The sequence below is a fragment of the Poecilia reticulata genome, chromosome 8 (assembly GCF_904066995.2).
Source record: "Poecilia reticulata chromosome 8, P_reticulata-male-v2, whole genome shotgun sequence".
Taxonomy (NCBI): domain Eukaryota; kingdom Metazoa; phylum Chordata; class Actinopteri; order Cyprinodontiformes; family Poeciliidae; genus Poecilia; species Poecilia reticulata.
In genome coordinates this window covers 14,522,776-14,544,742 of record NC_088837.1, presented here as the reverse complement: position 1 = coordinate 14,544,742, position 21,967 = coordinate 14,522,776, and the positions used below count along the sequence as shown (strand labels likewise).

At 37.9% G+C, this 21,967-nt stretch overlaps 1 protein-coding gene across 6 annotated transcripts in view; it reads left to right on the top strand.

Annotated features, from left to right (window-relative positions):
- crebbpb (CREB binding lysine acetyltransferase b) overlaps nucleotides 1-21,967 on the top strand; it is a 41,451-nt gene that overhangs the window by 5,404 nt on the left and 14,080 nt on the right. For 4 of the 6 annotated variants that reach the window (XM_081610021.1, XM_017306336.2, XM_008416708.3 and 1 more), the window contains exons 2-12: nucleotides 5,923-6,539; nucleotides 15,569-15,736; nucleotides 16,512-16,764; nucleotides 18,418-18,531; nucleotides 19,938-20,177; nucleotides 20,301-20,400; nucleotides 20,510-20,650; nucleotides 20,729-20,846; nucleotides 20,953-21,127; nucleotides 21,242-21,304; nucleotides 21,522-21,637. In XM_081610021.1, coding sequence (XP_081466147.1) covers nucleotides 5,923-6,539; nucleotides 15,569-15,736; nucleotides 16,512-16,764; nucleotides 18,418-18,531; nucleotides 19,938-20,177; nucleotides 20,301-20,400; nucleotides 20,510-20,650; nucleotides 20,729-20,846; nucleotides 20,953-21,127; nucleotides 21,242-21,304; nucleotides 21,522-21,637 — 2,105 coding nt within the window. The remainder of the gene's footprint in view (nucleotides 1-5,922; nucleotides 6,540-15,568; nucleotides 15,737-16,511; nucleotides 16,765-18,417; nucleotides 18,532-19,937; nucleotides 20,178-20,300; nucleotides 20,401-20,509; nucleotides 20,651-20,728; nucleotides 20,847-20,952; nucleotides 21,128-21,241; nucleotides 21,305-21,521; nucleotides 21,638-21,967) is intronic. The other 2 variants (XM_008416709.3, XM_081610020.1) reach the window with 1 other exon arrangement.

Below are 21,967 nucleotides of genomic sequence, written 5' to 3'. Positions count from 1 at the left end.
ATTCCCACCTTTGTTTTGTCCAATATTTGGCGTTTCATTTTGGTCAAAGCGAGTTAAAACGGGGAAATGTTGCAGAGAGAATTAACACACACAAACTGCGGGATACCCCTAAACTTGTCTTTGACCACATCCTGGCAGATCAGAGCGGCGTTGACCAACAAAACGAATTGCTCTCTATTAGGATGGTTATTAAATGGGATTTTTCTTTGGGAATTGGTATTGTGCTCGAATCCATTTTTCCAGACTTCATGTGTTTTGTCAGCTAATGAATTAATATTTGTTTATGCCTGATTTATAGAGAGGTTGTATTTAAGTAGGGTTTTTGTTTTGCATTTTCAACATGTTAGTTCAGCCTCTGGGCAACTCAGACATAATCCCTCATTGTATGAAGGACAAGTGATTTAATGTGAAGGCCTGTAGATGGTATATATAGACTTCATGGATTCAGTAAATGCAGTTTTTTCTAAGATTGCATAGTAAATCTGTAATGATAATTATTTTTCTTTATTTGTTCTTTTCAGTTAAAATGAATAATCAAAAAAATCGATGATTTGCATACTCCTAATATCTGCAAACAGAAATTGACTCCATTTGGGTCTCATTTTAATTTTTGGCATCAGGACGGAGGAGCACGCACGCTGAGCTGTTGCTCACGGACACAGATTAGCAGTCTTTGATGTTTATGTTAATGTGTGACAGTTTTTTACGGGGCTCCAGACTCATGTCAGTGTGCGTTTGTGCCCGTGGCCACAGGCCAGTGTCAGGCTTGTGTTCATTTGTACAGCTGAATGGGCGCGTCGATACCACGGGCAAGTTTGAGCCACTCGCTAACGGCACTGCTCACCTATCGGGCTTTTTGCTTGCTTTCTTTGTCTCTGAGGACCAACATATATGTTAGCGTTTGAACAATTGGAGGAGGGGGAAGCATAAAAATATTCCCTTTTGCAAGATTAGTAACATTTTGGCAGATAGCTGATGTCTGCTGTGGTGGAACTGATCGAGATGAAGGGTGGGTGTCGTTGGAAGCCACCCAGATACCCTTTGTCTCCTCTCTACGCCTCTTCTTTTAACATTTTGCATTTTGCCACGTGTGTGCCAATATTACTGTTATTTTATGTTTGTTTGTTTTTTTTTAGAGGATTTCATTCATTAATATTTGTGTGAAGAAAGGTTCCTATTTTCTTAAACTTTTATTGTTCATGTACATTTTTCAAAGCAGTTATGATTTGTCTAATGCTGTTTACACAAGTAGAGCTGTATTTTCACAGCTTTACTTGAGTTGTGTGCTACACATTTTGTACATTTTTAACTTCGATTTTGAAATAAAAATTGCATATGTAAAGTTTTACAGATGTTTTTCTCAATTAGATTTATAGGGATAAACTCACAGGAAAATTAGACTCTTCAGTTTTCTCCAACTCCGGATGTAGTATTTGTCACATAAATGCAAAACAAATCAAAATGCAGACTTTGATTAGTTTGCTTTAAGCTAGTGATGAGGCCAATGCTTGACTATGGAACAGGACAATAAGACTCTACTTTATGAATTGACTTTTAAAGCAAACTTCTATTCAAATCTGTTTGACAAGGAAATCAATTATTACTCGTTTATCTTTTAAATGTGTGTGCACGTACGTCTAGAAGAAGACAGAGTGACAGCCATTTACAAGTTAGCGTTATTTTTTTTACCATTTTCTCATGGTTGTTTAGGAGCTCAAAGCAGGGCAGTGAAACCACAAACCTTTGCTGAACTAGAAATGCAGCCTTCATGATACTGTTTTGAGCGCTAAAAATTTAAGGTAAGGTGATTATAAATATGAATGTTACATGTTCAGATCAGATACATGATTTTGTTTTTCTTCTGAATTTGCTGTAATGAGTGACGGCAACAGATAATTTTGCTGCGAGTTGTCTTTAAATCAGTGGACAGTGACTGTTTTTCAGGTTAGTTGTGTTAATTTTAGAGGTTTTGATTTTGATCTTTGAGTTTATGCTTTGCTTCTTTTGAACAATCATTGTGTAAAATCTAAGATTAATGCGGGTTTATTTAGCAGTACAAACTTACTGTGCTGCTTCAGGATGGTTACCTGGTTTATTACCTGGTCCTGTAATTACAATTTATAACAAACAAGCTTTCAAAAGGATTTTGATTTTATAGCTGTTATTTTTTGTAATTTCAAAATGTGCCACTCAGCCTAATTCTTTAGACATGAAAAAGATTTTTAAGAATCTGGCTCAGTTTGAGGTGCCTTTCTTGTCGCTAGAAATTGTGACAAGAAATAATGTTGGCTAAGTGGTTACTTAGCCAAAACCATAATGCTTGCTTCCCATTTCTAAATAAATTTAAAAGAATATAGGAAAGTAATGATGGTAACATTCAAACTGAACATTTTCAGCATTGTTTTAAACATGTATGTTTATGTTCAGAGATGAAGTTGAAGCACATGAAGTGATGCCAAAGGAAACAAAAAAAGCATGGAGAAACAGACAAACATTGAGAATCCTCCACTGTCGTATAGATTGTTTTAGAAATGTAACTGTTTGTTTTTTATAATATTGTTCCTCAGTCAACTACAGTGATGGTGGAAAAGGAAATTGCATATTGAATAAAAGCTTCAGATATTACTTTATTTCTTTAGGTAATTAAGCATTTTCTTGAGTTATGGAGATTAATATTGATAAAACCGCACATCTTACAATCCAGTGTAGTTGCACAAATATTTTCTGGAAGAGTTCGTATTGCTTTTCTTCCATTTTGAATATGATCCCATTTGGGCCCATTGACCTTTCTAATATGCGTTTATGACCAAAACAAAGTAATTTTCAGCGACAGGTTACAAATAATATTTGTTGCGGTCAATTGACATTTTATAAACGACAAATAGAATATAAGGAATTACTTTAAAGCATCAGAAAAGTGTGTACAGAATAATAAAAAAATAACCCGCTAATGTCCTTCTCATATCCAAAACAATTGTCTGAACGATGGAGTGAAATGGCCATTGTTAGAATTTAAAGCTGAGTTGTTAAACTTACCTGCTAATTAATTTAAAACAACAAAATTATTACTTAGTCAACATATTAAAATGTTCTTGTACAAACAATTGGCAGACTAAACATGAGCAAATGTCAACAGCAGCCTGTTGTTCACTTGCAGAAGGCAGCCCTTCAGTTTTTACTGAGATTTCATGTATAAACAAAAATGAGTAAACTTGTTGTATTTAAATTTACTGTAAGCTGTTCTCTTTGTTGAATTCAAGCTGTATGTTTTAGAGTTTCAACATGAATGAAAAGCCAACATTTTAGGCTTTCGCCAATGTAGTTTTTGAACAACTTGGAAAGAAAGAAAACTTGGAGTCTTCTTCCCTCAGTGACAACTTTCACAGCAAAGAAAAGCATATTTAAAATTATACAAAAAAAAATATGAAAAACAATTTAAAGAAACATTTTGAATACAGAAATATGGACTTAATAGAAAAATATATTTAATACCTGCTTCAAGGTTGTGAATTTCAAAAGGTATTTTTAATCTAATAAGGTTCATCAGAACACGTATTGTAATTGTAATTTCTCAAAAATGAGTGTATATGGTGTGTTCACTTATAAAAAAAAAAAGAAAATCAGAATTTTGGATTGACTGATCATCACTCTGGGCTAATAAAGTTTACCTGAAATAATTTACATTTATTCCCATTGTGACAGACAAAATAAAACACTGCTGCTGTCCCTGCACGCTTAAGTTTTCGTTCTCAATTGTTATCACATAATGTTATCTTCGCTGAGAGCACCAATATTTGTTGCTCCTGGGTTTTTAATAAAATAATTTAGATTCCGTTATATTTTTTATGCTTCTATTTTGATTTTTGTTTTGTTTGTTTTATTACCATAAAGCAACTGTATTTTTTGCTTGTGGTTATACATTTACTCTCATACTGTTTAATGGTTAGTTGACTTTGCAATGAGTGCATATAATGACAAACAAAAAAAAAAAACCCGCTGAATTTACATATCTAATTCACCTTCTGTCAAATTTTATTTGTGAAAAAACCCCTGAATATTTACTCTGTAAAGTTAAACATCACAATGTAGCTTCTTGCTAGCACAAACTCTCATGATTTATTGTTTGATTGACTCATTAGAAGCAGCCCCACTTTCTTCTGTGGAATGGCTTTTGCTTCCAGTAAATGTAACGTCTCTTTTTTTTTCCTTTTTTTTTTTTTTTTTTTAAACTGCTCCCTCCATTAAATGCCAGATTGTCTATTTGTTTATCTTGCTGGCTGTAAGTATGGCAGCACCGTCCGGCTGCATATCGTATGATGTCAAACTTCCCGAGTTGAGTCTTTTGATTAACGGTGCTTTATTTCCTTCAGCACACTTTTGGGCTCAACTGAAATTTATAAATGCGGTTTTAGCCTTTATCTTTGGAAAACTGAAGTGTCTAATTTTCCTAATTACTTTGAAAATGCGTCATTAAGAAGTAGGTTGGATTCCTCTTTTGTTATAAATCAGTGGCGACATAGAATAAGGTGTGTGTTGGGGTGTGGTTGTTGTTTATTGGCTTGCATACAAAAGCTCGCACACACCTACACAGGAAGGACCTTGGCATTGCCACGTGATTTGGGCTTTAGACTTCAGTATTTTTATTGGTAGTTGGTTTGTTATTTGCACAACTGCAGAGAAAGGCTTTGCTTCCCTGTCACTCTATTGCAACTTTTAGTTCAAACACAACATGTCACTCGGATTGTGTGTTTTCTGTCTGTTTTCGATTGAGTACTCTACAGTTGCTAAAAATGATTTTAATACCCGGAAAATAGCCAGTTCCGTTTTTGTTTGAATAAATACATCATAAATGTTGATTTTTTTCCCCTCTCTCTCAAATATAAAAGCCTTCCTGACAAAATGGTACCAGCTGAATCATTTAGTTTCACAAATATGAGAGTACGTGAACATGCTGTTTTGACGTCACTGCTAATATTAAAAATGACCAAACTTAGATTTTTTTTTAAAATAACATGTCAAAAAAGGTAGCCGCTTTTGTGTTTTGAAAAAAAAAAAGTCAAATTTTACATTCTTGTGAATTCCCAATATATGTATTTAATACTAGGAGATGCATTTACTTTTGCCCTTATTGTACAGTTGAGGTGTTCAGCCTTTTTGTCACATGGGTTAAATCATAAAAAGTATTCATGGCCCAGAAAAATCACACTTTTAAAAAAGGAAATCTCAAAAATGGTTTGCTCTTTTTTTTTTTTTTTGCTCAACAATAAACTAAGTATGCAATGTTTTAGTTTGACAAATAGTAGATGTTTTTTAGGAAAGAAATACCAATCATTGAACACCAAAAACGTAAAAGTAGGTTTATCTTATTTTTTTTTTTTTAAACATGTAAATTCTGTGGGCTTGTTTGATACGAAATACAAACAAATTGATTTATTTTCAGCCAGAAGTAAGAGTCAAATTTAGTTTACTCCTCCTTTGAACATTTTTGCTGTTTTTATTAAAGTTTTATTAATTAATTAAAAGTAAATTTGGATTAACCAAAATTTGCTTTGGCATAGAAGGAACTGGGTAGATGTGGTGATATTCACAAAGAAATTAATGAAAATGTAGAAATTGGGGTGCAAAGAGACAAAAACTTTGTGTACCAAACATTTTCCATTGCAAAACCATTTTAATTTATCTGTAATTGTTTTGCCCAAAATTAAAACAAAACAAACCAAAAAAAAAAACAGCCTCCATCAACCTGCTGGGCGTATGGTGGGGAGGTTAGTAAGAGGAAGGATTACGAATGCTTGATCCAGGTTCGCATTAGTAATGTGTTTTATTTAGCTACTTTCTCCAGCAGGTACTATTGTAAGTTTTAATTAAAGCCCTTGGAAGTGAGGTGGCTAACTTTTCCTTTTCCCTCCTGTCTCTTTTTAGATCTTGTGTCGTTGCTTGATCTGGAAAACGACCTTCCTGATGAGCTTATCCTCAATGGAGAGTTGGGAAACGGGCCGTCTAACTGTGGTCCAAGTGGCGTGCCACCTGGTCTCAACTCGGCTATACCTGACGCCGCCTCCAAACACAAGCAACTTTCTGAGCTCCTGCGACCCGGAAGCTCGTCTATTCTGGGGGGTGCGCTCAGTTCTGGCAGTCCCCAACAGGGAGGCATGGTGCCGAGCCAGCTGGGTGCGGTGCTGGGCAAAGGGCCTCTGGGCCAGGGTTCGCCCAATCACCAGTCGCCCCAAGGCCAGAAAGGTGTTTCCACTGGACAAGGAAATGGAGTCATGGGCTTTAACCAGACGATGTTGAACAGTGGTCAGGGTCATGGCGTTATGGGCCAAGTGGGACAGGTCATGAATGGTGCTATGGGACCAGCAGGCCGAGGGAGACCTGGGCCTGGCATGCAGTACCAAGGCCAAGCAATGCAGGGGACACAAGGAGGCGCTGGACCTGGTGTTGGAGGAAGTGTGCTGGCAGAGACTCTGACCCAAGGAGGACCTCAGATGGGTGGACCGCACACCATGAATGCCCAGCAAGCTGGAAACATGAACAAGGTGAGTTTAAAAAAAAAAAAGGAATATGTCTGACAAAATATGAGCTAATTTTTTGATTAATTTAAAAAGTGAAACTCATTAAATAGATTTATCACAAATTCAGTGCTGTCTTTTAGCATTTCTGTTCATCTTCATGTTGATTTACAGCTAATGAACACCAATAATCTTATAATGCATTTTAAATTTTTCTTTTTTTCATTTACCACACTTTTTTCCTTCTACGAAACTTTCCATTATTAAGTTTCTATACAGAATATTGTGAACAGCCAGCTATGACCTTTCTGGCTCGGCCTCCTCGTGGAGGATGTCGGTGCCTGTCTGCTAGAAAACAGTCAAGTCAGCAGTCTGTGCGTGGGCCTGAAGTTACAATCAACATTAAAACTTGTCTTTTTTTATTTTAAAACTAAATCATTTATTGAGATGGATTTGTCATTCAACAACCGTTCATATGTTAGACCTTTCCTGTTCTACATTGTAATCTTGCATTTATATTTTGTTTTTGTCTAACATTCAATCATAAAATCAATCTGTTAAATACGGCCTTCTTCACATCTTAGCGACATGAAACTGGATCAAGCTGTGAAAATGTTGCTGAAAACTCGTTGCTTGGCATTCGTGCATTGCGATCTTTGAATGAGCAGCGGTTTGTATTGTGCTCTGCTGGTTTTATTGTCTCCGAATATCTACAGTTTCAAGCACTTTGAAGTGCTCAATGCGAGAAATTGTTCCTCCGCTTGTCTGAGAGATACAGGGCTTTGTGGTTTGAAAAGAAGCCAAGATTAAAACCAACAGGCTAGCTCTGGCTGACATTGTTACAGCAGACGTCACCACATGAAACAAGCCCCTCCTTTCCTGTGCAGACGTATGCAAGTTAATTTTTCACAATGTGCTTCAGAAATTCATTGATTTGACGCTGTTTCGTACGCCGTCTTATTGAAATTAGTTGGGACGGAGCAAAGTGAGAGGAAAGCTGCACTGTGCAACAAATACAAATCTAAAGCGTTGGACATGCCTTTGTATTCATTGTCCCTTTAATATGGTGCCCCTAAATGAAATCCCACGCAACCAACTCCGCCTACAATTTTCTAGTTAAATAATTAAATCGAACTCGCATCTGCATAGCTTAAAGTCTAAAGGCAGCTATTATGGGAAGGCCTCAAAAGTGTTTTTTAGAGATCTTTAGTGAAGAATCTCCATCCTGAAGACCAAAACACACAGCAGACAGGTGAGGGAGAAAGTTTAAACGAGGTCAAAACATCTCACAGAGCCAGTCTATAATCTAAAAATGAAAGGACTGGAACAACTAAAAACTGTTGCAAATGGCACGAGACCAAAGCATCATCTTGATTTACTTGGCAGATTACTTGGCAGATTGCGTAAAAGTGTCAAAAATGTCTAAAAAAATTGTGCAGCCTGTGTTCTTGGCTTCTGTTTGAAATGAAAAAGACTGACGTTTTCTCTCTTTATGCAAACAGTTTAAGTAGAAATGAAAAAAAAAAAATCTGAGTAAACAGAAGCCATTTTTAATGTTTGAAATGGTCCAAGACCGATGTGTCAAATATAAAATTTTATTGTTCATCACTTTTAGTTGTCCATTTGATCTGTCCTTCTCTGGAGGCAAATGTTTAGCTTAAATATAAGAACTTGATTAGGAAGTTCCCAACACTTGAGGATAATGAACATGCAAAGTTTTATATGCATTGTAAGAGTTTATTATTAACACTTGAAGAAACGAGGCTCACAAGCTGAGGGAGGGGAGGCACTGGAGGCTTTCCGTTGCTGCGTTGCCTTCCTCTTGCCCCGGCCGACAATCCCCTGATAAAGGCAGTTCATCAAGTGGGAGAAGCCATTGGTAGGAGAGGTTGGATGTGTGAATGAGAGGCAGACAAGCATCTGTGGGTTTTATGTGCAGGGAGGGGGAGGGGCAGGCAGGCAGGCAGCGGTGCAGTGCTCATTTGTTGTGCAAGCTGGTCTTTCTCTGTGTGTGTCACGTACCGTTTTTCTTGAGACTGGGCAGGGCTTGCTCTGTCGGGCTGCTTAAGCCACGGCAAAAGAAGAAAGTCGAGACCGGCAGCAAACCGCTTTATGCCGGAAACGTCTGTTAAATTTGTTGGATTAATTAATTTATTAAAAATAAAAGCACTAATCCACTTCTGTTCCTTTTGACTGTTTTAGATTTGCTCTAGTTTTCTTACAGTGGTCCAGTTATTGAAAAAAATGCATAATCCTTACATTGGGAGCAACTAATTATGGAAAAGGTTAATTGAGAAAGAAAAATGCTGAACATCCTGCCAACAAGTAAGGATGCCCAGCATGCCTTTACCTGTGTTGCATTAAAAAATGTTAGCAACACAAGCTAATTTTCCTGGAGGCTCTGCTCAACAAATCTCTCAGCTAAGAGCTTTTATTCCTCAGATTAAATAGAAATGGAACAGTAACTTTAAAATATGTAAGTATTGTTTTGTGAACCATTCCAGTGCTAATTAGGGGTTGAACGACTACATATTTTTTAAGGTTGACTCCATCATGATAATAGTCGAGTCGATGTCGACTAGTCGCGGTGACGTCATAGTGACGTAAGCGCAAAAACCCTTCATAACTACTTGGAGGCTTTATCAGCTATTTTCACTGCAAATATTGACACCCCTTCCCCTTCTCCCGCTTTTACTAAGTCTATTATGCAGAATTAAAAGAGCAATAAACAGATCATTCTTCGTGAGCGGCGGAGAAAAGTTTGTTGCACAAAGTTGGGTCTGACATTTTTTTTTATTCCAAACACCAGGTCATGCTGATGATCTCTGGGTAGTTTTACTTGTATGGGAGTCAAATTATCACACTGACCACAATGGCGCTTTTGGAACATCACAAACCAAACGTATTATGAACGGATCCCGTTTGGTTACAGTTGAATTCAGCGAAACCACCTGCTGCTCCTCCGCCCGATGTGCAGCAGGAAGCTCTGCTGACTCAGCAGCGGCTCTCTGACCGACATGCAGACAGCGGCCGAGATCGCCTCTATCAGACCCTCCGGATGAAGCTTGGACTTAGTTTCCAGATGTAGTCAAACCATATTTTTATAAGAGCGTAAAGCTGCCAGGTTAAAAACTTCAATACGGAGAGTGACGTGGATCAGTTGGGGGTAGTTGAGGGATAAAAAAGCCTGACATCATGACGCGCTGTCGCACATTACTCCGGTTGTTTATTTGTTTATTTTTTTAAGGATTTTTTCGGCACTAGTTTAACAGCAATCTGACTGTAAGGGGGCAGAGAGAGCGGAGGGGGTGGGAGAGAGGCATGATGGGCCCAGCAAATGGAGGACTGGAGTCGGACTCCTGACTACCACGGGCTAAAGTCTCTGCGGGGCGCTGCGCTAACCACCGTGCCGCAAAATGCCCCTATTGCGGTAGCCTACGTGTAATTTACAGTTTCTCTTTGTTAAATTATTTACATTTTTATACAATTTGAGCTTTCTGTCAAACTCACCTATTCCACCTTCTTTCATTTCCTTGGAAAAATCTGTTTTGTCATCTGATTGCGACTAGTCGACTGGCCCAGAAAAAAGTCATTGCAGAGAAAAGAATCGACTAGTCGACTAATTGGTGCAACCCCTAGTGCTAATGCAGATAAAATATACCACAAAATGTAAGTATTCCACTATAGTACAGGGGCTGGTGATAGTGATTTTTATCGTAATATTCTAATATATCGAAGTGTTTTATGTTTTGAAGTAATCATAAGTCTTTTGACACTTATTGGCACTTAAATCTTTATCACTGAATACTGTAAGAGCCTCAGCAACACAAATATGGCTCTAAAACCAGAATAAGTTATCTGTTAATAAATCTCTTTTCTCAACATTAACATTAGAATTTTGCTAAACAGTGCACAATTGTTGCAAATTGTTAAATGTAAGTGCATTTATTGATAAACTTATATAATCAGACTTTAAACAAAATGAACCTGAAAAACTAATCTGTTTTGGATCAGTCAGTCAATTGAAGTTGAGCCCCATTATTGCAGGATGGATTTCAAAGGACCAATAAATGATGCAATATATACCCATTCCTATGAAATGTGTTGCTCCTTGTAAAGAAACCACCTATTCACATAAAATGTATAAAATACTTTTTTTCCCCTCTGCCCTACATGTTTTCTTATTAAATGCCAAATATTATTAGTTTTTGAGAATTCTTACTTTCCTCAAAATGTTGACAACTTTCAAATGAAATTTAGGCACAACTGCGTATTTCAAGAAATCAGCCAAGTTATCAGGATTCTCCTTAATATTTGGATAAACTTTCCAGATGACTGAAGGTGCCATGTTCATCTGTGTGAGAATATCCAACCATCATACTTTTCTGGGAGGGTTGCATGTGTCAAATATCAACATGTTTTAGTGCAAAATTTGCATATCGGCTCCAGAACATCATCAGCAACAGTCAAATGACTCCAGTTTAAGATGGGCTAAAAGGCATCTTAAACCAAGTCAAAAAGCATCATAAAAAGACAGATTACAGATTAAAAATGTGCACAGAGAGAGAGAGTTTAATTTTTACGGACATGTCCTGAGGTCTGATGAAACTAAATTAAAATTTTTGCACCATAATGGCCATTGGTACATTCGGAGGAAAAAGGGAAATGCTTCAAAACCTGAGAGCACCATTCTTACTGCGAAGTATGGGGGTGGCAGCATCATGTTGTGTGGGTGTTTTCCATCTAAGAACATTAAGGGGAAATAATATAGTAAAATCTCCAGACATTGTCAAGAAGTTAAAAGATTATGAGTATTTGTGTGTTTGCCAGGGACCATTAGCATTCTGCCAGAATGTGACTTTTGGACAGAAAAATTTTGATTTGATCAATGTTGAGTTTTATCTGTCAAATGTTGAGGAAATGTATGTAAACGTTTGATTTTGAAAAATGAAAACGCATTACTTCACATTATTGCTGCATTTAGAAAATGGAAACAATTTCAGTTTGTTGACCATATTTTAATGCCTGTTGAGAAGAATGAATTTGATACCAAAAAAAAAAAAAACACCTGGTTGTATATTAAGCTTCTGTTTTGAATTAGAATTGGGAAATTCCCCCTTTGTTAGGCTGCTATCTTTTGTGTGTACCAAACATATTATGACACTTCAAAATAGGCTTTATGTTGGATTTTGTGAAAAGAACAGTGTTTCCCCTAGGGACTTTTGTCTTAAGGCCGGCGGTTCTGCAAAAGCAAAAATTACCTAGACAGGTAATTTTTTCATTGTTTTCTTTTAATAGCACCAATCGCTTTGTAGAGCAATTGTTTGATGTAATCCAGGTAGCAGCCATTAATACAAACTAAATATATCTAACAGCTACTGAAGAAGTACTTGAACACGTCTTGAATACGTCTACATGTTCAACAGAGTATTACTAAGGAGGACAAATTTGAGAATCTTCATAATTCATCTTCTCTACTGTATTTATACATTTCTCTTCGTGTCTATAGTTTTATCTATCGTCATATTGATTTTGAAATATCTCATATCACTCACTTTGAAATATCTAATCTCTTGCCTGTTTCTGTCTCTCTGCGCTTTTCAGTTTTTGTCTACTGTACCTTTCTCTCTCTCTCATGTATACGTTTCCTTACGAAGCTCAGTCTTATACAGCCAGAGGGAACATTTCCCCTCCGACAGCCAAGCCAGGTCAAAACCTTTTATTCAGTGATGACTGTATTTTTGCTGTTTGTCAGGAGCAGGGCGTGAAGCATTTGGGCTATATTACATGTTTGTACCTGAGACTTGCTCCTCTCAGGTAGGAAAGGAAGCGGTTCCCTCAAAATGAAACTGAGCTTGTTTAACAAGATACAGATATGCTTGCTCGGTTTGCAAGTTTCTGCAACATGTTTTCTGTTTGTGTGTATTCACCAGCACATGATCTGCAGTGTGTTGGTGTCGGTGACAGCATATGAAGCGTGTGTTTTCATCCATCTTTTATAAAATTCGTAATTTCATAATAGCGAGCGGAAAGTGGAGGAGCGACCACTTAGGGACAGAAATAGCTCATGATGTGATCATATGGCATTATTTACATATTTTAGATATATGTTATAACTTTGAACCTTGATCTTTTTGGGGTGATGGCAGGAGAAACGCTCAAAAGTATTTTTGATGGGATGTTCTGCACTTTTGGCATTCTTGTTTTCCTGTTGTGTTTACTGCTAACATTGCGTTGAGACTTCATGTACACGTCTCATCGTGCTAATTGAAAGTTGCGTTTTGGGACGATCTCTGTGTTTCTGGGTACTTTTGAACCCGACAACCTGTTAGGTCCCGTCCACACAGGAATGTTTCTTCCTAAGATAAGTCAGTGTGGGTTAATTGCAGTCAGCATCATCATCGCACTCTAAATGAAATGATCTAAATCAGTGTTTCTCAACCTTTTTTGGGCCAGCGCCCCCCTAGCCTTTATCCAGGTCACTCACCGCCCCCCCACCAAAGAATGTGTAGGCTACTTTGCACTGACCATTATTTTAGAATTAATATTACTATCATTATTGTAGATGTTTTGATTTTTATGCTCGTTTCTGTATTTATCATCAAAAATAATTTCCCAGAGAACAAAAAAGTCATGGGAATAGAAATTATTTTCACAGGCTTCTACGAAAAATGCAATGAACATTTAAGTTAAAATTGGTAGGGCTAACAGCAGCCAATCAGAGTGCAACAAATATTCTTTTTCTTTGCCATTTTCTTGTTGTTAAATATTCCACAAAATGACCAGATAAAAGATGTACAGCATGCCAGTTTAAACTTTGAACTATTTGCAAAACGACTGAGTTCTGCAACATTAAAACATGGATAGAACTGTAACTACATTAATCATAGCTCTTCTTCTGTTCAGTGTTTCTGTCAGTTTCTGGTGGTGCAGCTCTGTGCTGCCTTCAGGAAAATGGGACATCAGAGCATCATCCATAAAATTTCACCCACATGGCATTTATTGTGCAAACCAGAGCTTTCAGTGGAAAAACAAAAGTTCCAGGTCCTTTTAATGCCATACAAATATGAGACAGAAACATGGATTATATCTTTATATAGACCTGTCTATTGATTTATAGATTGATAGTTTTACTGGACAGAAATTACAAAGAACAAATCTGGTTCTTAATCAAATCCTAATGAGTCAAATTGAAAGTGTCATGGAGTCATCAGCCTCATGACATTAACACTGACATGAAAAATAATATTGAAGAAATAAAAATATCAAATCAAATAAAAACATAAATAAGTGATGTTATTTACTGTTATCGTCTGTAAGATATATTTATTCTCAGTACTAGATGTGGTCTGAACAAACCCATAACATTTCAACAATAATATTTTACCTTTTATCTGGAAATAGTGTCTGTTTATTCTTGCCATACCGTCCTCTGTATTAAGTATTGCTTGAAAGGTCTTGCCATACCAGTTTATTCCTCTGTATTTACTTTAGTTTCTTAGTTTATTCTTGCATTTTGTTCTTCATTCATTTCCATTTAGTTCCCTTTGATTAGTATTATCCTCTCTTGGTTTATTGCTATGTCCACTTTAGTTTCTTTCCTGTTGCTAGATTTTGTTTTATCATTTATCCATTATAAGACGAATAATTTAAGACGAATAATATTAACTCATCACCTGCTGCGCCACCTAATTGTCATGTGTTTCACACATGACAATTCTTGTTCTCTCCCAGCCATCATGTGTTGATTTTTTTCACTGTTCAGCATCAGATTCTCTGTTTTTTATGCAATAATTCACATCTAGTTTTGCGCAATGTCTTTTTTTTTTAAGTCCCTAAGGTGCAGGGCGGTCGATGGGGAAAAGGCAGACTGACATAAACCTTTTAAAACAACGGAAACAATTTCTGCATTGTGATTATTGAAATTTAAAAGTGCTGTGTTGTTCTATCACCCCCGTTTCATACCGGACCACTTATAGCGTGTTAACGCTATAAAATGAACGCCCTCTATCGTGGAATCACCCATGGAGGGATTTCTTTATTTCTTTATTTAAATAGGTTCATTTTTCAGAGGGATACACAGTGAGGGTATCGTGATTTTAGCTACCAGTAGCAGGAGAACGGAGCTGCGCCAAGAAGCTAACAAAAGGTAACAAGCACTGTAAAGAAGAAGAGCTGCCATCGATACAGTTGCAGCCAAGCAACTGCACGGTTTAATGTAACACAATACAGTTTTACCAAGTTGCTCAAAGTCTAAACTGGCATTGTTGTGCATTTAAGGTGTAAAGTTTACCTTCGACCAAACGCCCCCCAAAGGCATCCCAGCGCCCCCCTTTTGTAAAAATGTCTGCCAGCGCCCCCTGCCGTCCTCTGAACGCCCCCTGGGGGGCGGTACCGCCCACGTTGAGAACCGCTAATCTAAATGTTACGTTTTTCTAATAACATGCAACCATAGCTGAAGAGAATTTATTCAGGTTTTAGTAAGTTGAAATAATTTTTCACTAGTGAGCCATCTGCATTATGGTCTATTAGTGAAAAACACACAAATGGACAAATGACACCTTATCCTTAATATGGTTGGCATCTTACATTTGTTTTTGGTAGATAATATTACCACAGCTCTTCTTTTGAAATGATGTCCGGAGAGTGGATTCACTTCTCTGAGTACAAATCCCAACTCCCTTTAAGTTTCCACCATTTAATTGTACAATTGCGTATGTTTCTTACTAGACAATGGCATAAGTGAAACTGAAAGAATATCAGAGTTCAGAAATTTGTAATTTCATTCGTCCATGACGGAACAGAAATGTCATGGTCCGTCATGGACGATAGGTTTATTTTACTTCCACTTAGTTGCACATGGCCCAAATTTGGCAGTTTGGGTAAATTTAACCATCCTAAAATCTTTTTTTTTTAAAGTAGTGCTATATTGTTGTGAGAGAATGCCAGCCAAGCTCCCCGATTTTAACCAGTCGGATGTTTGGGCAGGAACGGAGAAACTGCGATATGCTGAGACTCAGCCTGTGACCAGCCATTGTCCTGTTTGCTCTCTGTAGATGGTGATGTCAGGAGCTCCGTTCGGCCAGCAGTATGGCCAGGCCGGGGTGCAGCAGATGGGGACAGCGGGGGTCAATGCCCAACAACTCCAGAACAAGACGGCCCTTTCTAACAACCTGCCCCCATTCCCTGCTGACTTAAAGGGAGCTGGGAATGTGCCAAACATGGTGAGTGTTTTAGCCCCTGCATGACCTGCTGCCTGTTGTCGGATTTGCGTTTCTGAAGTCATCCTTCAATGCTGTAGAAAAAAAAAAATTACAGTTCAGTGTTGGGTTTTATATTGTTAATATATGTTTTACTTCATAATTTCTTTAAAATATAAACTGTAGGTTTTAATAATACTCGAAACAAAATGCAGGATTTATGCAGCTCAGTTGGTTTTGCCAACTGATGAAGCAAAACTAAGACTAAAATGACCGCTATTAATTAATTTAAGTATGGCTAAGTGGTAATCCTCTTTTTGCTTGACAGCTTCAACTTCACAATGTCTGCATGCAGCTGTAGTTAAAATTGGGGTGTAAAAACCTCAATTGTTCACTTCATTGATTCATTTCATACCACCAGTTTAACCAAAAGACATTTAAATATGAAGAAAACAGAAAATTTGGGGATTTTTAATTCTGACTTTCTCTGGCATTAAAGGTAATTTCCTCAATTTCTAGGGTTGAACATTGCTACAATAATGAAACATTAGACTTCCAGTTTATTTTTGTTGTTGCTGGTTGCCTTTGCTCCTTAGATGTTTCTTCAATTTCTATGCTTTTTTTTAATATATTTTTTTAACTGCTTCTCTCGTTAAACTGCTAATGCCAAACCTCAAGTTTTAATTCTTGCGTTTTATTATGCATATCATTTTCTTTTTACACACTTTTAAAGTTTGAAATGAGCAACATTTGACAATGGAGTAATGTAATAACCATGTGTGTCTGCATGCCCTTGCAGGCCCAGATGCAGCAGCAGGTAGCATCTATGGGCATGGTCCCAGGGGCTGGCGGCGTATCTGGAGGGCCGACTGCCGACCCTGAGAAACGAAAACTCATTCAGCAGCAGCTGGTCCTGCTGCTCCACGCACACAAGTGCCAACGGCGGGAACAGGCCAACGGAGAAGTGAGGGCCTGTACGCTGCCACACTGCCGCACCATGAAGAACGTACTCAACCACATGACTCACTGCCAGGCTGGCAAGTCCTGCCAGGGTGAGTAAAAAATTACAATAATAAACATGAACTAATATAAAAAAAAAAAAAATTGAGTTGACACATTATATTTTTGTTAGCGTCAGTTGTGAGCGATTAGCATGGATAGCATTACTAAAACAGAGCTGTTTGTGTGTTTTCCCCTGAGAATGTTGATCGTTTGATTCCTCAGTCAGGCATTCTTCAAAACAAACCGAGGTTGAAAGCTCAGATGGAGAAAACAGGAGCTTTACTACGTTTAGCCTTCCTGTTATCTGTTAATCTTGTTCTCTCCCAGCCAAAATGAATCACTGAACAGCTAGTTGAAGAACATCGTTTCTTTTTAAGAAGCTTTTTTTAACATATCTTTGACATCCTTATAACACCTCACTGACACTAAAAATAGACATCTTGAGCTTTCTTCTCTGAGTGACAGCATCTTCACCTTAGTAGAGCTCAGTGTCTGCTATTGCAGCTCTGCTGCCAAAAGAAGTCTAGCAATTATAAATGAATCAGTTTGCATAGATTTGAACAAAAAATTGTACATTTGAATAAATCATTTTTAGTCTTGATTTTGTTGAAATCTTGGATATTTTGACAACCCCAGACGGAAGTAGCCATCAAAGGTCTGTCTGTCTGACAGTCTGGTCATAAATGGTTGGATATCAGCAGCAGTAATACTCGGGTAGGCTGTCACTTGTAAACGACGGAAAAGGGCCCAAAGTGTGCCAAAGCAAATATTTTTTCCAGCACTATTCAACTGGACAATAGTCCAGTTGAACTGTAGCCTCACTTTTTTGTTGTTAGCTGACAGAATCTGGTGTATCTATTCAACCTGATGCGTCTTCTTAGATGGTTTTCTGCATATCTAGAAAAAAGTGATCTGCCCTTTCTCGTCTCACTCACATACCTGCTTTTCACTGAATGATTTGTATAAACCAGAGAGACGCTTCACACCTCTAGACCAGCTTCTCTGTCACCAAAACCCTTCTCTAATCCGATGCTCTCTATGAACTTAAGCTAGTTATCTCCATCTTCTTCTCCACTTCCAGATGCCTAAATGAACAAGGTGCTACCGTAGATTGACTTTTTGCTCCAACAAGTGATTACACCGGTACACTCGCCCGATAAAACGGCTGCTGCGCGTATCTTGTTCTTTACGTGAGACGATGCAGAAAGCTGTTATTTTGTGTGTAAAGTGCTTTGAGCACAGATGTTTGAGGAGGGTTATTTGATGCCTGTTGAGTGCGATTTCCAGGCAGTTACCCCGCTTCCCAGAGCATATAGCAAAACGTCTGCGTGTCCGTGTTTTATTGCTTTAGTGGAGCCGGTTACCTCAGCTGACTGGCTGAACCCTAGTGACTGACGACATCAGCAAACATTAATTTAATCGTTTCAAACTGCTGGAAGGACGGTTGTTTTACATTTAATATGTTTACACTGGTCCCCATCAGACACCCTGGGTCTGTGAACTTTGAACTTTAATGTTTATGCTGTTTCAGTTGTTCAAGTAAATTAAAAGGTACTTTCATGGTTTTACAGCATGTTGAGTAATTAATTTTGAATTGCTGAATTCGTATCTATATTTTTTTAATCCCGTCTGATTTGAGTGTGTTGGTGTACTTGTTAATTCTTCTCACTGAGAGTTACTGTTTGCTTTCATTTTTTCTTCAGTGGCTCACTGTGCATCATCCAGACAGATCATCTCTCACTGGAAGAACTGTACGCGGCACGACTGCCCCGTCTGCTTGCCTTTAAAGAACGCAAGTGACAAGAGAAATCAGCAGCGTAAGTAACTCCAGGAACGTTTGCTCTATTGCTTTTTTTATTAAAACATTTTAAGAAGCGCTCAACAAACACCAGCGAGCCTCAAGGAAGTGAGCGTACCATGAAGTGGTGCCACCTGCAGGCAGAGTTTTCCTGCTGCACGGCTGTGCTGGCTCGCTAGCTCCGAGCTCCGACGGTGAGAGGATTCCTCTAGAAAGGGAGGGCCTGTAATGTGACACCCAGGGAGGGGCTTGGTGGCTCTGCTATTAGCGGGGGGCAGGGTCTCAGGACAGCATGCTTTCTAATTGGTTAAAAGCCACTATGACAGGTTTAAATCCCCCACAGAGGCAGCATGCTCACTGTCAGCAATCAACACAGCAGGGAGCTGCACCGGTTTTACGAGACCTTCTTCAGCTGCCATTTTCTGTTTTTATCTATTTTTTACTATTATTTTTAAATACATTCTTAAATTGTCATTTACTACAATTATTTTCATGACTAAAGTAGTCAAAAGGAGAAAACGTTTCCTTGTGGAGCGTTATATCTTTCTAACTTTTTTTTCAGTTTTACATTTTTTCTTTGATTATTATTGCAATAAAACATGCTTAGCAACATTTGTGATGCAAGAGAAGATAGAAGAAAAAGATGTAATTTTCTTCTATTTCCTTCATTTTATCAACTTAATTTAACTTAGTCATTTTGTTGTATTATAATTTTTTTTCCACTAATTAAGTAAAATTGGGATTTTAACCATTTGCTTGCTTGGGATTTTTGAATAATTAAGAACAAAGAAAAATGCATTGATGCCAAATGTTTTGTTACTTATAGGTCTTTTAACTTCTTAATTTTTATGTTCTTTATTATGTGTTCATTTAACAAAAATACAGATTTAATATGTGGAAATTAATAATTTGCTAGCATTATTGTTTTTTTAAGCCAAAAAGATGCTAAATTTTCATAATTCAATTTCAAATTTTTTACTCTATATATTTTTTATTTCTTTTTCCCACTAAATGACTCATTTACATTAATCATTATATATGTTTCAATAATTAAAAACATACAAAAGCCAGAGATGGCTTTTATATGTTTTTATATATTATCTGGATTATGTTTAATTTTTGGTTATTGTCTTCCCCTCTGATTCAGAATGATATGAACCATTCAGCAACATTAATTTTGAATTTTGAAATAAATAAGAGCAAACAAAAGCACAAGATGCAAAGTTTTCTAACACACATTTTCTTTTCCTTTTTAACCATTTTTGGGTTTTGTTAATTTTTTGACTTATTACTTTTGTGATAATACTTGACAAGCATTTTTGTTATAGATAATTAAAATTACAAGTTGCAAAGTTTGCTTATGTACTTAATAACTATTTTTATTCGGTTTTACCAAACAGTGGGTGTGTTCATTTCTCTCCCCAGCCATGTTGAGCTCTCCCGGAGCCAGCCTGCAGAACGCTATCAGTACAGTCGGACCCGGCCAGCCGAGCGCCACAGCCATCAACAGCGCTCCCACACACATCGACCCCAGCTCTATGCAGAGGGCCTACGCAGCCCTGGGCCTCCCGTATGGGAACCATTCCCCTGCTCAGGTCCAGGGTCAGGGTCCAGCTCAGCAGAACCCCCAGGCGCACCAGCAGCTGCGAAATATGAACCCACTCGGTATGAAACCAAAAAACCTTTAGCTGAATTTTATTTTATTTTTTTCTTTTTGTTTGCTTTTTAACCAAACTGATCAGTCAGTGTGCTTGTATGTAAACTTTTGTTAATATGCGTTAATATCAGGCACTAATCAGATGAACCAGATGGCAGGAGGCCTGGGTAGCCATTCCTCGGACCAGACGGGCTTGCTCTCCGACTCCTCACTCCCCTCCTCGCTCAACAAGTGAGCCTTATTATTTCTACTTGACTCAATCCTTACATTTTCTTGGTCTCTGTCCATATTCTCCTTATTTCATGAAATGAGCCCAAAGCGAAACCTTTTTTCTGTCTAGCAGGCAGCTACTGCCAGATGGATCAGAGGTAGAAGGTATGGGAAACCTCCCCGCTGCCACCCCTCTCTCTGCTACAGGGGTAAGAAAGGCCTGGCATGAACACGTGACTCAGGGCCTGCGCTCCCATCTGGTGCACAAACTGTAAGTCTACTACATAAGCAGGTGTGTCTGTAGAATATGTTGTTGTTCAGCAGATAAACTCAGCTTCTCATCCTGCAGAGTACAAGCCATATTCCCGACCCCAGACCCTGCAGCTCTGAAGGACAGGCGAATGGAGAACTTAGTGGCTTACGCACGCAAAGTTGAGGGAGACATGTATGAGTCGGCAAACAGCAGGGTATTATGATACTCTTAAGTTGTTTTATTTATCATTTCAACTCAATTATTGTTTTTTTTTTTTTTTACCTTTTCTGATCTCATGGTTTTCTTGTCCATCTCATTAGGATGAGTACTACCACTTCCTGGCAGAAAAAATTTACAAGATCCAGAAGGAGCTGGAGGAGAAGAGACGCTCGCGTCTGCAGAAACAGCCCATCATGGTGGGCGTGCCGGGACCCCAGCAGCCTGGTATGGCTCAACCCAACAGCATGGGGCCTGCACAGGCCGTTCGACCTCCAAGTTAGTACAAACAACCCGTAACTCCTTGGCTTTTTGGTTAAAACCTACTCACTTTGTTTTCAGATACTAAGAGCAACTTTTAATAAAGCATATTTCTGTCTTGCCTCCCTGCAGATGGACCTGCAACAATGCCCAACATGCCAAATCAGATGATGAACCGTATGCAGGTGGATCAAGGTATGTCTATCAAGTTGTTACATGTGTTTCTAATTAATATCAGACCATAACTGTAAACACTATGTTGATGAAGCTGTTTAGTAAAGCCTGAGATTGTTGAACCACTCTTTCAGTCGGTTGGTTTAGTACCCCTGCCAGGCCATTCGGGCATTGAAATATTAAATTACATCAACTCCCCTGAAGAGGTATGTAATTGTACATAAATATGTTCCCACAGGAATCAGTCAGTTTAACCCAATGGCGATGCAGAATGCACAGATGCCTCAGGCACCCATGGGAGCGAGGGCTCCTTCCCCAATGAGCCATCCGCAGCAGATGAACATGAACTCTGTGGTGAGATTGGTTTCCCGGCTTTTATTATTATTATTATTATTATTATTATTATTATGTTGGGTTCTTTCAAGAACGCGTTGCAAAAATCACCTTTTCAACTATTTTAATACATTAGGTGTTTTGTTTGTTTGTTCTAAAGAAATAAAGAAAAGTGAAGCCTCAATTTATTTTAATAAATAATTCACAATAGTGATAATTCACATTTAAGCTATATAGAAAAGAATAATCTTCAACATTATGTTTTTTCCTTCTTGAAAACTTTCATTAAAAACTCAAACTGACTTCCTCCTCTGCATTTTAATACAGTTTTTTTAAAATTATTTTTTGATT